This window comes from Panicum virgatum, chromosome 4K (genome assembly GCF_016808335.1).
Source record: "Panicum virgatum strain AP13 chromosome 4K, P.virgatum_v5, whole genome shotgun sequence".
NCBI classification, from domain to species: Eukaryota; Viridiplantae; Streptophyta; class Magnoliopsida; order Poales; family Poaceae; genus Panicum; species Panicum virgatum.
The window spans coordinates 16,740,647-16,753,781 of record NC_053139.1 but is presented as its reverse complement, the minus strand read 5'-3'; the positions used below and the strand labels follow the sequence as shown (position 1 = coordinate 16,753,781).

Sequence of the window (13,135 nt, the reverse complement as noted above, 5' to 3'; positions counted from 1 at the left end):
TTCTCACCTCATGTTGGCCTACCATTGTATCATGTCAGAATTCTTGCCAGTTTTCAGTCAAAAAGTGTATTCCTGTTGATATATCAGTAATTTCTCTTGGTTTTTTGCCATCAGGAATCAACCGTTTCCTAGCAGTGGATTTTTTAAGATCTTCAAAATTATATCCTACATTCATAAATGTGTAAAGACTTGATAACTTGCAAAGAATAGCTACTAAACTATTATCTAAAAGAATAGAAAATTTGTGAAGTTTTTTTATTATGGGTGTGAGGTTGAACTTACCACTCTACGCCCCATCATCATGCGGGCATGGTTATAGTTCGAGGCGGACCATTTATGTTGAATTGCTGTGGCCCACTTATGTTGAATTGCTGCGCTTGTTGATAGGTAACTTGTGTGGACAAACATGATGACATCACCACATGCATGAAAATCTAAAACTAAAAAAAGCTACAACTATTAAACCAAGCACTCAGATTAAATTTGGAGTGCACCATTATCTTTCTTACGACAAGATCTTCAAAATAAGATCACACTTGTCTATGTTTGCATGATATTTTTTAAATATTTTTTAAAACTAAATAGTGAATTTCGGATTTTGAGAACAAATATTTTAAGAACATGAACAAATGATTATTTTCTACAAACAAAAAAATTAAACATAATGAACAAATAATAATATACAACAAATAAAATATTACACACCGCGAATATTTGGTTGTATAGAATAAATAATGAAAAATAAACATCGCGAACAAATGGATCAACGTCACGAAATAATTTAATCAACAAAGCAAACAAATAATTTAGCATTACGAACAAATTAGTTACACGCAGACAAATATTTTTACATGAAGAAAAATTAGCATATAGAAAGAACTACTTATTTTTTACATACTATTTTTTTTATAAATCTACAATACAGATAAATAAGTCTACATTGAGTGTGGATAGCTTTTAAATGTGAACAAAAGAATATGCAAAATTATTTATATATAAAATAAATTTGTATATGCAGGCTTAGAATAAAAAAGAAAAAAGAAAAAGAATGAAGGAAAGAAATAGAAAGAATAAAGAAAAGGAAACAATCGAAGTAGTAGAGAACAAATAATAAACTAAAAAGAAGATAATGTACTGCTATGTATGCATGTGCATGTTGCATGCAGCTGGCCAACGGATGCATGGAAAAGAGAGAAGTAAAGTTTGTGCACGGTACTAAATGTGATGCTATTGGGCCCGATGTAATTAGAAACGGGCCAATTTGTGCTTCAGGCGATGCCTAGGCGATATATAGCCAACCCCCCCCCCCCCCCCCCCACCCCACCCCACCCCCAAACTTGCATAGCTGAATCGTCTGCGTGATTTTCAATTGATTTTCATGAATAACTGCAGTGCATTGGCCATGCTGATATTCTGATTGAATGGTCGATTTTTTTTTACTTGTATCTTAACTATATTTCTCCCTTTGGATATGGATGTGAATCTATACCCACCCTAATAAGAATAGGGTAACATGGGATGGTGGAGGCTTTATACTACTTACTTATTTCTTCTTCTCGGAGTTTCGAATCTGTACCCTGCAGGCGGTATTGAATGGCGTGTTTAGTTTGTTTGGATGCATTTGTTGACGATACAGCTTCATGTTTAGGTGGATGTTGCTCAAGTGCCTCAATTTAGTCCAAACAACGGGCGAAGCCGAAATCGGTAAAAGTCCTAGGTCCGACCGACCAGCTGCGCGCCATGCTGCAACTGAAGCCAATCGTCCATTCATAGATGTTGCTCAGGCATCTGAAACATTTGAGCGAGATTTTTTTTTCTTATTCTTTTGATGTCTTCATTTCACTGTCCTACCCTTGATCCATGGATCGACACAACGCATATAATCGTTCCAGGAAACTCGTGCAACATAGAACATTGGAATTTGTAGCCCAATCAACTACAAAGGCACATTCATTTTCTACAGTATGAACAGAAAAGATGGATTATACTATTCACAAGTCGTACAAACCGTGTACCAGAGATATTTTTCACAACTAAAACAAGGCCCAGAAGAGTGCTGAAAGTTTCAGAAGATTTCCTGCACATCACAATATCATACCATGTCGATGTTCCATAACGTATCATTTGACGAACCCGCAACATCTGACGTGCCTTCCTCCCCAATCTTTCCAGAAGCAACATCAGCCTTCACTCTGCGCTTCACATCCCGTGATCCGTCAATGGCTCCCGCCTCGATCGCCTCCAGATACAACGCCCTGACCAGATTGATGAACCGCCTCCTGAAACTTGGTACACGGGACATGTTTGCCACGATCCCCTGCAACCTGTGAATCAAGGAGTTTGGTCACTTAGGGTTGCTTCAGAAATATTGTTAAAAGTTGGACATCTTGAATTGGGAGGTGCATTCCTACCTTCTGATTATCGCCTGGAGCTGACCTCTCTTTATACTATCGTCCGATGGGAAACCAGAATCGTCCCAGTCGGATGGCTTTTCGTTCTTGTTCGTCATGATGAGTTTCCTCAAGCACATCTCCTCGTCTTCATTGATATCTAGTTTTTTCATTTGCTCCTTTATGACCACAAGTGGTCCGAGCATCCAGTCGAATACTTTGTCTTTAGGCCAATTGAAGTTCGTCACTTCGACATTATCAGCTACCAGTACAGATGGGACACGGTGAGCCATAAAGATGAGGAAGTAGCTAGGAATGATATGTATAAATCATGAAGTCTTAAAGTAGAAAGTCATATGCTAGGTAGGTAGACGTACATATGAGCAAACCGTTCGAATCAGATTTTGCAGATCGTATCAGACACTGAAGAACGCACCAAGCAGGCAGTTTGATGCTTAATTTCTTGCCTTTTCCTTTGGTGATATATTCCTCCATATCTTCAGCAGTGATCAGGCCCTCACTCAGTAATATCCTTCCATTGAGCTCACTGCAGGATCGGAAGAACCAATCCCATATCTACATAGTGAAGTGAAAAAGGATAGTTACACTACTAAAACAGGTATATACATCATGCAAGATGAAGAGACATTCACCTGAATTGGTCTTAGTCGCTGGATGGTTTGCATGAATGTCTTGGATCGCTGCAATGCCCTTCTATGCTTATGATGGCCATGTTGCCTCACTGCAGGATCAGCTGTAATGTTGTACCTTTCCTTGTTCTGGCCAGTCTCACACTTCTGGATATCTGCTTTTCGGTATTTGGGCCTGTCTGTCAAAGGGGTTACTGACTAGCTAATTGCCAAAAGCTCTATGCATGGATGCAACACCATGCAAACAAGGAGGGAAGTTTCAAGAGAAAGCTGCTATGTTGTGGAAATAGCTGTTGAAACATACCTTGGGAGACATGAGCCTTCTCTTAGGTAAAGCAAATCATTGGTGTATTCATCAAAAATTGCTACTGCTGAAATCATGTATGCAAGACCCATCTTGAAAGAAGCCTCCTGCATATAATCATTCTGGCATATATATAACTAATGATTCACATCACGCTGCTACTAGAGTATGAATTCTCTGTAAGGGCAGTTTCTTCATCAGAAAAGATGCTAAACAGACCTGATAAGCAATAAGTCCTGCACGAAAACCGAACAAGAAGCTGCTGAAAAATGAAGCTATTATTCCCCCAATCACAGCAAGAGGCCATAGTATAATGGCTAAACCAGCAAAAGGCACACAGACAGTTTCTAGAAATGGTCCTTCCCTTCCGACTAGATCCTCGCATAACCTTTGCCATCCTTTCAACAACATGCAAGGGCTTTTCCACAAAGCCACTGCACTTATCATCAGTACATCTACTGGAACAGCAACAAAGGCAACAAGCGCACTTCGTGGTAGATAAGACAACCTTCACAAAAACACCAAATTATATCAGTAATGCTTGCACAGGCATAATTTGATATAAGTATTCCTATCAGGGTGCATGACCAGAGGGTACAAGTATAGAAGGCCAGAAGATATGCATAGTTCGCATTGGTTTCTGAATGAGGCTCCAGTATCTGATTACTCAAAACAGAGAAACAGAAAAAACATACTTGATGTCAAAAGGGGTTTCATCTTCCCCCATTGTCTCAATAAGATCATCCATGAAGGAGAAGTACGAGTGGAAGCAGAAGTCCATGACATCGCGAACAACCGTGCAAGCTCCAGCTATTGTACTAGCAGTTCCATCCTAAAATATGGTGATTTTGTAATACTATTCATGACGTTTACCCATAAAAGAAAATCAACAATACTATCTGAACTTCAATAGGCACATGCATATACCATAAAGCAATGAACCAGCTTGTCCGTGACACCCTCGCCAACAGCCTCAAAGGTTGCCATAAGGGGAACAAAAACTCCATAGCCTACACCACTCAGCAGACTCCCGACAATAGCAAGTACTGGCAGTAGGAGCAGGGGTAATGGCAACAATATTCCAATAAAGATCTTCAACACTAGCCCGATCCTTTCAGTTCTGCAAGACAAGCCTTCTTTACAAACTAAACCTTGACTTGGTCTTATCCAAGAGAAGATTAACTAGTACTAGTTCCACATTTCATTGAATAAGAATGTACATCTGCTGCTAGAATTCATGCCAAATTTACCAAAGTGGAAGAAGTTACCCTACTTGAGAACGCAGTAGTACGTCCAGATGAAATGTGCAGGCCACAGTCCAATAATCACCGCAGAGTTCCCAAAGAAAACAATGCCGGCCGCAACTGGACCGATCAGGACAGCTGCAGGGGAAGAAACAGTAAACTATTTACCTACCTCATTAACATCCAGTCTGAACTGATCATCATAAACCTTAAACTCTTAGCACACTGCTGTAATTATCCTCAAAACATTGCAGATTTACAGGATTGCATGCGGCATCTGCTGTTACCTTTGACGGAGCCCAGGAGCAGCAGCAGGAGGATGAAGAAGGGTAGGAAGGACACGAAGCTCCAGAGCTTGCCGAGAAAGCCCACAGGGACCTGCATGGATGCCGGGCAATCGCCCCGAGCACAACCTCCTCCTGCTCGGCTCGTTCCCGCTGCCTTCTTCCTCTGCCCTGGGAGAAGAGGCAACAAGCACAGTGCACAAAGAAAGCCGAGACCAAGTAAACGACAGGCAGAACAAGAAGAGAATAGGGTGGGAAGCCTGGAGCTGGAGGTGGACAGAGAATCAGAGGCGGTGTGCTGTGGAAGCGCTTGGACTTGACGCGTGTTGGCTTGCATGCGCCACACGCTCCTGAAGCCTGCCATTTTCTATTGGTGTCATGGCCGGTGTCGGCCACCGGCGAACCTTCCCATGACAATTGCAGATTAAGCAGCTGTGCGTACATCGGAGACCATCATTTTTGGATAAAATATGTCGAGAGTAGAGAAGGGAAAATATGGAAAGATATGTAGCATATAGAACTTTGAACACATCACAAGGCGTACTGCATGTCATTCGGGTTGCTGACAGAGTAGGCTGGATAAAACTTGCTCAGGAGCATTTGGCAGAAAACAGAAATGCAGAGTAGAGATTTCCAGGCTCAACCATCGTGGCACAAGTTAGCAAGATAATAAAAGCATAACAAAGCAGGGGAATCAAAAGCCACCCTGAAAATTATTTTCTCCCATCGATAGCAAACTGATAATATGGTATGTAAACATACAGCAGCTGGGAGAGGACTACATGCTACAGCAATGCCATATTGTCATACAGAGTTGGCCCAAAAAAACAGAGGCAAAATGGAGTAAGTTTTGAGTAGTCGTTTCCTGCTAATTCATGACTATAGTGGTGCTAAACTTGTACAAGTCAAGAAACAAAATGCTAATTGTTCAGACTGGCCTCAGCTTTCCCATGCCTTCATTAGAGAGCTATCTTATGTGAATGATCATCTTGTTGAAGAAATCCTTGTTCTCAGGAAAAAGCTCCAGTAGCTCATCCTTGGTTACCCACGCATAGTCCTTGCATTTTCCAATATGGTATTTTGTTGTGCCAACCACTTGTGACTTGAAAAAGAAACGCTGCGACAAGCATAGAAGGATTAAGGATACAGAGAATGGCCTGCAAACATATCTTCCTAGCATACAAGGTCTCTAAACGGATCAATGAAGAAGACAGTGCTATGAATGTGTTGCACAAAGTTTCGTTTAGGCACCTTGAATGGTGAAACACTTGAATCCGTTTGTTCAATCGCCATATGAGCCATTGGAGCATTGCCAACAAAGTATGTATTGTCAAGTCCCCCAAGAACAGATTTTAATGCAGACTCAGCACACTGAAATAAATCAAAGGACATATGAAACAGTTTCAAACAACAGCTTCAAACCAGTCAAAGAAACAAGAATCAGACTACAGCATGAATTGATGATATTTCATTCGTATATTTTTAGAACTGCATACCAATCGCATAGTTTCTTCATTTTCGTACACTTTTTCTGGAAAATGCCAGACAGGCTTTCCATCAGGAGCCCCATATGCATTGCCATATAGGACAAGATAAAGTTTATTATCAAGAGCTCGTTGTAAAGACCTACATAAAACAATGGTTTAGTGCATGCTTGTACAGTGCAATGCTGACAGACTAGCAAGCTCATGGCTTCATGTTATATAGATTCAACCTACAGTGCAGTTCTATGATGCAATGCTTGCAGGGTGAAAAGAAGAGACCCTTAATAATACTGAGTACAAAACTGGAAATGACAAATAGCTATTACTGTCATTATATGAGAAGCAACCATAATCAATGAATGCTTTAGCTATGAAAGATACATGGATGCTCTCCGGTTTCAGTTTCTTACAGGAGCACACTGCAGACAGATTGTGATGAACTGATGATTGTAGCTAGCAACCTTCAAATATGTATTGTTGTAGCTTTACTTGGCTACTTGACCGCAAAGTAATTTAAGATTTGTGCATCTGTATCTGAACCACATCAATCTTTAAAACTTGCTGTAGTACAAGTAAGTGGGTCACAATCCAATAAAAAAAGCGGGTCACAATCAGCAAGTAACCAAGTACAACTGAAGATACATATTTGAACTTTGTTAGTCAGGAACTCAGGATCATCACAATCTATCTGCCGCTGTAAAAAGCCAAACAAGATCGTCCATTGATTGTTAAAGAATTGGACAAATCCATAGCTTTTAGGGCCAGACTCTAGAGTCTGCCTAAATAATAGCATGGGACAAGTCCAATAAGTAATATAATTAACCAAAAGGAAAAGCAGAAGATACATGTCATTATCATGACCAAATTGTGAAATTGCATAAATTAATACAGGTATTCGTAATATTGGATTAATGGTTGTTGTGGTTGCCTAACCAACACAAGCTATATTCTAATTGTATGTATTGAATTGCATAGCAAATACGATTGTAACATCACTGCAAAATCGTTCAAGCAGTTGGGCTAGTTACCATAGTAATCAGAAACATGCAAGACACCTGAGTTTATCAGTTAGCACATGTTTGCATAACTGTAAAGTAACATGTACACACATACAATAAACACAAGACATGCTAGTCTCGAGATGCAACTGCCAATGCTACAAAAGTAGAAACTAAAACATAAATGCAAATTCAAAACATACTTCCGGTCATTTGTTTTGTCAGCTTCTGTGATTCTTGAAGCAGGCACATAATCAATCTGATAATCACCCTTACCCCTACAAAATAAGATTTCAGATATGCTATCAGAAGATACTTTCACCATGTATTACTTTCTGGTGCAGGGTTCAGCTAAGCTCATGCAGGTCATGCCAATTACCAAATTCATATAGAATATGCATCATTTACAGACATTCATTCTAAGCTCCATTCGGGATCATTAACAGCCATATCTTTCCAGTTTCATTGAGTTTGGGTCTATAGCATTACATCGATCTGCAGCAATGTTCAAAAAGGTGGAATTCCGCGGCCGCCTAAGCGCGCTTACGCGCTGGGCGGAGGGGTCCCGCCTGGCCTAGGGGGTAGGCGGTCCCCTAGGCGCCCCATGGTGGAGGCGGAGGTCAGGATGGGCGGCGCCGGAGGAGGAGGTTGGGGCAGGTGCGCGGTGGAGGAGGCCTGCGGCGGCAGAGGAGGCAGGGGATGGGCGCGGCGGCGGAGGAGGAGGCAGGGGATGGGCACGGCGGCGGAGAGGAGGCAGGGGACGGGCACGGCGGCGGAGGAGGAGGCAGGGGACGGGCACGGCGGCGGCGGAGGAGGTTGAGGCAGGTGCTCGGAGGAGGAGGAGGAGGCAGGGGCGAGCGGAGAGGACGACGGAGAGGCGTCGTCGCGTCGAACCAGATGAGGTGAGGAGGCGTTGGGTCATGGGTGGAAAGATAAGGTGGGGGAGGTGGGCTGGTGGGCTATTTGGGCTGTCTTGGGTCTTTCTTTTCCATTCAAGGTCCACTAGTTCCTTATTTTTTTCTTTTCTTTTTAGAGTATATGGTGAAGTATACGTATTATATTGTACCGCCTAGAAAAACGCCTTGAAACGCCTAATCCCGATTAATTCCGCCTAAGCTCTAGGCGGTGGGTCACCGCCTAGATACCGCCTAGCGCTTTTTTGAACATTGATCTGCAGTCTCCGGTCAAGACTGCCAGTTGACAACTCACAACATGCACTCAAACTCTGGAAGTTAGTTACAATATGACCCCAAGGCTTGTAATCCTGGTTCACATGACAAAGTTGTACGGTTAACCATTTTGCCCCTTTTTGTCACACCATAGACCATTACAAAAGGAAGTCTCCGCTGATATTTACTCACAGATCAGAACTATCGGTGAATACCGAAAATCCTGATGAGATAGTTGTGTTATGGCTGGTGTTGGGCTGAGAGGATTGAGGAGGAAGGAGAGAGACAGCTAGGGCTGCTGGGGCGCTGGGAACGCCTGCCGCGGGGCTTTGCCCACGGCCGGCAAGAGAGAAGAGATTTCCTTCTAATCTCTTGCTTCATTAGATTGATACATCTCCTCTCCTTATATAGAGAGGTTTACTTGACCCCTAAGCAAGCAACTAATTAACCCTAATGGGCTAAGGCCCAATAGGCCCTTGACTCCTCTAACAAGTTGCCTCATATATTTTCTATGTTTCCTGTGTTTACCATGTAAATCTAAATACTAATAACCACACATTTGCACATTGCCAGAAGGCATGGCACTAAGCCACTAACTATTAAGTCATCACACCTTTTCACCAAAAAAAAGCATGCCAAACCAATAAATCTTATGAGGCAACTGCTTCCAGAATGATTGTGGGCTTATGAACATGACCCTTGTACTAACCTTGCCATGTTGTAGGACAATTTTTCCACTCCCAGTGCATACAATCTATGCTCCCAAGCATCTGGAAAACCCCTACTCTCACCAATTGCAAGTAGTCTAGCAATGTCATGCTCATTTGGAGATCTCAAGTACTCATCTCCAAAGACCTCGATAATACCTCTGACAAGCCTTCTAAGACTCACCGTGTTCGGCTGGTGCACCAGTCTCCAGCCCTACAGTATTTCTCTCTCACATTGCTCCAGCACTAGCCTCCAGCCACCAGCCAGATAACAGTGTTTTTCTCTCACACCACTCCAGCTCCAGCCTCCAGCTCCAGCCTACCGAACACGGTGACTTTCTATAACAGTACTTTCACCTATATGAATATATTGATCCATAAAATCTGCTGGTACACCATAACTTAACATCATGTATAGCCATTGTGAAAAGTACCGTCCAAATTACGATCGTTGAAAAACAGGCTGTTCAAAATATAGTGGTTCCAAATATAGCCGTTGGAAATAAATCATGCAAAAACAAAATGGTAATTCAAAATAATGCGCATGGTAGTTACTTGATATGAATAAAGAATAAGGGAGTTGGAGACAGGGAGTTAGGGAGTTAGTATGAGAGGTCTGTTGGAGTTCATTGTGAAATAGGAGAGAGAAACAGGACGAGAGACCCTCGTATGGGTGGAATAGGGGGCCAAAAGTAGGAGGCGGGTTGGAGTTGCTCTAATAACCACACAATTTGCACATTGCCACAAGGCATGGCACTAACTACTAAGTCATCACACCTTTTCACCATCTTCTTGCAAATTCTCTTTTGGGCTATTCTAAAGCTACTATGTCAATGCACTACAAAACTGCACTCATCCCATTGTCCAAAGAATCTGCTACTCAGGAATGGTGGCGAAAAAAGCCAAAAATATATAAAACGCGATGAGAAAAAGGATCACCTTGCGTCGGCCTTGCCAAGGACCTCGTCGGGGTACTGCCGTCTGTACTGCTGCCTCCACCGAAACCTAGCAGAGAAACGAACCATTACCACGCAAAATCAAATCAGCACAAGGAAGCGAGATCAGATAAGGCGGAGCGAAACAGAGATGAGTGGATCTGGCGTACGAGAATTCTTGGAAGGCGTAGACGACGGGGTGGATCTTGGGGATGACAACGGGGAGGCGCTCGAACAGCACCGACGCCACGAGCTTGCCGTCGCCCCCTTCCTTCGCCGCCACCGGCGCAGCGGCCGCGGAAGAGCTGAAGCCTCGCGGCTGCCGGAGAAGCGACCGGAGCAGCAGGCTCGCCGTCGTTGACGACCGGGACAGCATGGTGGGGAGCGGCGGTCGGGTTCGGGGGCCGCGCCGCGCCGCGCCGCAACGGTGGTGGTATTGTGGGAAGGGAAGAAGTGGAGGAAGAACCCTCCCTAAAGGCCTAAACCGTGGCCTCGTGGGCCTTTGCCCCAGCGGGCCGCAAGCCCGTTTTTCTGTGCTCTCACTTTCTCTTCCCCTTGGTTTTCTTTTTCTTTTCTCCCCCAATTTTTTTATAAAAAATACTTTACACCTCTCAAAAGATACATTGCATACAAGATTTGGTACGAGTATGATTCAGATACAACATGCATATAGTTTCTCCCCCAACAGTCAAACTTTGAATGGTTGAGCATAAACGCTTATGAACTCAAAGCATAAGTAGTAATAAAAAAGTATTAGCAGGACCTCTTTCTAATATTTTTTAAATTAAAAGTAACTAGATACTTATTTCCAAAACTAAACTCTTTCCTGCCATAAAAAAAACTAAACTCTTTCGTTTGTACCATTTTCTTGTTGGCCAAATATGTTGTACCAATTGTTACTATTGGTGTTGTAAGAAGTCTGTATTGCGCAGAACATTGTCTTTTGACCAAAAATAAGATCACACAGCTTCGAATAATTAGGCAACTGCATGATTATATTTTAAAATAAATAAATTATGAACATGATAAGATCCAGTATGAACAACTCTATTGTACTAGTAACAAGGCATAGCAGGATCATGATCTTTAAAAGCATGATTAAAAGCTGGACTAAATAACAGTGTATGTACTAAGTTTTGGCATTCGCAAATGTAGAAGAGAATAATAGATTGTATTCCTCTAAACCCTAGAAGGGTGGGATATATAGATCATATACATAGGCCTCTAGATGGGCCTCTATACATGGGCTCACATATACACCAACACCCCTCCTCCCGCAGTCTGAACTATCGGCGCAGCGGTGTTCAAGACTGGACAAGAAGAGAGTACAAATAGAGTACAGAGGGTAAATACCCCCCGCAGCCACAACTAGCCACCGGCTAAGTTGAGGCTGGAGCGAAACTCCGAGAAGGTCAAGGAGGGCAATCCATTGGTGAAGATGTCAGCAAACTGGGAGGTAGTCGGTACATGGAGTACCCGAACATCGCCGATGGCGACTCTGTCGCGCATGAAGTGTAGGTAGATCTCCACATGCTTCATCCGCTGATGCTGGACGGGGTTGGTGGAGAGATACACGGCACTGACGTTGTCGCAGTAGACGAGCGTGCTCTTAGCGAGCGGACTGTGGAGCTCCGCTAAGAGCTGTCGTAGCCAGGACGCCTCTGCCACGCCATTAGCGACAGCCCGGTACTCCGCCTCAGCACTGGAGCGGGAGACAACCGGCTGCCGCTTGGACGACCAAGAGACCAGGTTGCCGCCCAGGAAGACGGCGTAACCGAAAGTGGAGCGACGAGTGTTCGGATAGCCAGCCCAGTCAGCGTCGGTGTAGACCACCAGCTCAACAGAGGACGAGCAGTGAAGCACCAAGCCGAGGTCCACAGTGCCACGGACGTAGCGGAGGAGACGCTTCAGCGCAACAAGGTGTGACTCCCGCGGATCATACATATGGAGACAGACCTACTGAACAGCGTAGGTGAGGTCCGGCAAAGCGCCAGTCAGACTTCAGTAGGCAGTAGGATCAGCCACCGGATCACCCAGATCAGCAGACAGCTTCTCCTGAGTGTCGACAGGAGTGGAGCAGGGCTTGCAATCAGTCATCCCAGCCCGCTCTAGAATATTGAGTGTGTACTGCCACTGGTGATGGAGAAGGTCAGACAAGCGAGGCTCAACAGTGATGCCCAAGAAGTGGTGGAGCTGACCCAGATCCTTCATAGCAAACTCCTGCAGCAGAGAGGAGATGACACTCTGAAGCAACTGCTGACTGGAGGCTGTGAGCACAATGTCATCGACATAGAGCAGCAGATATGCAGTCTCATCCCCACGGCGGTAGATGAAGAGAGATGTGTCAGACTTGGCCTCGGTGAAGGGGCCCCGTGCTGTCACACCGGAGTAGCGAACGCCGGGAGGCTGAATCCTTTACAGCGAGGCCAGAAGAATCAAACTCGATGGAACAAGAATTGTCAGATGTAAACTGACGAATGGAAAGAAGGTTGTGAACCATCTGAGGAGCAACAAGGGCATTGGGAAGACGAAAAGAGCCAGGAGCAGAACCCACGGCGGTGACAGGAAGGCAAGACCCATCACCAACCATGATGGAAGAAGGACAGGAGGGGTGTGGGGGTCGGACAGAAGAGAGGATACCGACATCTGGGGTGATGTGGAAGGAGGCACCCGAGTCGGCGATCCACTCGGTGCTGACCGGCGGCGTCCGCCCCATGGCGCTGAAGGAATGCGCCAGTGCGGACTGGTCCCACCCCCCAGACTAGGTCGGCTGCTAGCTGGGTGGAGCGGGCGGGGTCCAGAACGGTGCGAACAGGGGAGCAGCAGCGGCAAGCATGGACGCTGGCTGGGGCTGAGGACGAGGGCCCCCTGACCCTGAAACGGCCACATCAGAATGCGCCTTGGCCATGTGGCGCTGAAGGATGGCCATCGCGTACCTCCAGGGCCAGGAGCAGGAGTGGGAGCCGGAGT

General features: G+C 44.6%; 2 protein-coding genes across 2 annotated transcripts; both read right to left on the bottom strand.

The window, feature by feature from the left end:
• Positions 1 to 1,897: 1,897 nt before the first annotated feature.
• On the bottom strand, positions 1,898 to 5,195 carry LOC120703326 (uncharacterized membrane protein At3g27390). The gene is made up of 10 exons (XM_039987361.1): positions 4,876 to 5,195; positions 4,618 to 4,726; positions 4,272 to 4,464; positions 4,040 to 4,176; positions 3,564 to 3,852; positions 3,345 to 3,451; positions 3,044 to 3,215; positions 2,768 to 2,966; positions 2,412 to 2,652; positions 1,898 to 2,324 (listed from the first exon to the last, which is right to left on the bottom strand). Exons 1-10 carry the CDS (start codon positions 4,970 to 4,972, stop codon positions 2,093 to 2,095), a joined length of 1,776 nt encoding a protein of 591 aa, XP_039843295.1. The 5' UTR covers positions 4,973 to 5,195; the 3' UTR covers positions 1,898 to 2,092.
• Positions 5,196 to 5,550: 355 nt separating this feature from the next.
• Positions 5,551 to 10,619, bottom strand: LOC120703325 (39S ribosomal protein L46, mitochondrial-like). The gene is made up of 6 exons (XM_039987360.1): positions 10,336 to 10,619; positions 10,170 to 10,235; positions 7,558 to 7,632; positions 6,369 to 6,498; positions 6,124 to 6,243; positions 5,551 to 5,989 (listed from the first exon to the last, which is right to left on the bottom strand). The coding sequence occupies exons 1-6, from the start codon at positions 10,539 to 10,541 to the stop codon at positions 5,840 to 5,842; spliced, it is 747 nt and encodes a 248-aa protein (XP_039843294.1). The 5' UTR covers positions 10,542 to 10,619; the 3' UTR covers positions 5,551 to 5,839.
• Between the last annotated feature and the right edge of the window lie 2,516 nt (positions 10,620 to 13,135).

Bases quoted from the DNA above. Each gene is read 5' to 3' on its own strand.
- LOC120703326 (XM_039987361.1), bottom strand. From the start codon at position 4,972: ATGCAGGTCCCTGTGGGCTTTCTCGGCAAGCTCTGGAGCTTCGTGTCC. The intron at 3,452-3,563 runs GTCTGTTTAGCA...GATTATATGCAG, and splicing joins CAGGACTTATTGCTTATCAG to GAGGCTTCTTTCAAGATGGG. The intron at 2,653-2,767 runs GTACGTCTACCT...CTGTACTGGTAG, and splicing joins TTCGAACGGTTTGCTCATAT to CTGATAATGTCGAAGTGACG.
- LOC120703325 (XM_039987360.1), bottom strand. From the start codon at position 10,541: ATGCTGTCCCGGTCGTCAACGACGGCGAGCCTGCTGCTCCGGTCGCTT. The intron at 10,236-10,335 runs GTACGCCAGATC...TTTCTCTGCTAG, and splicing joins TACGCCTTCCAAGAATTCTC to GTTTCGGTGGAGGCAGCAGT. The intron at 6,499-7,557 runs GTATGTTTTGAA...TGTTTTATGTAG, and splicing joins GACAAAACAAATGACCGGAA to GTCTTTACAACGAGCTCTTG.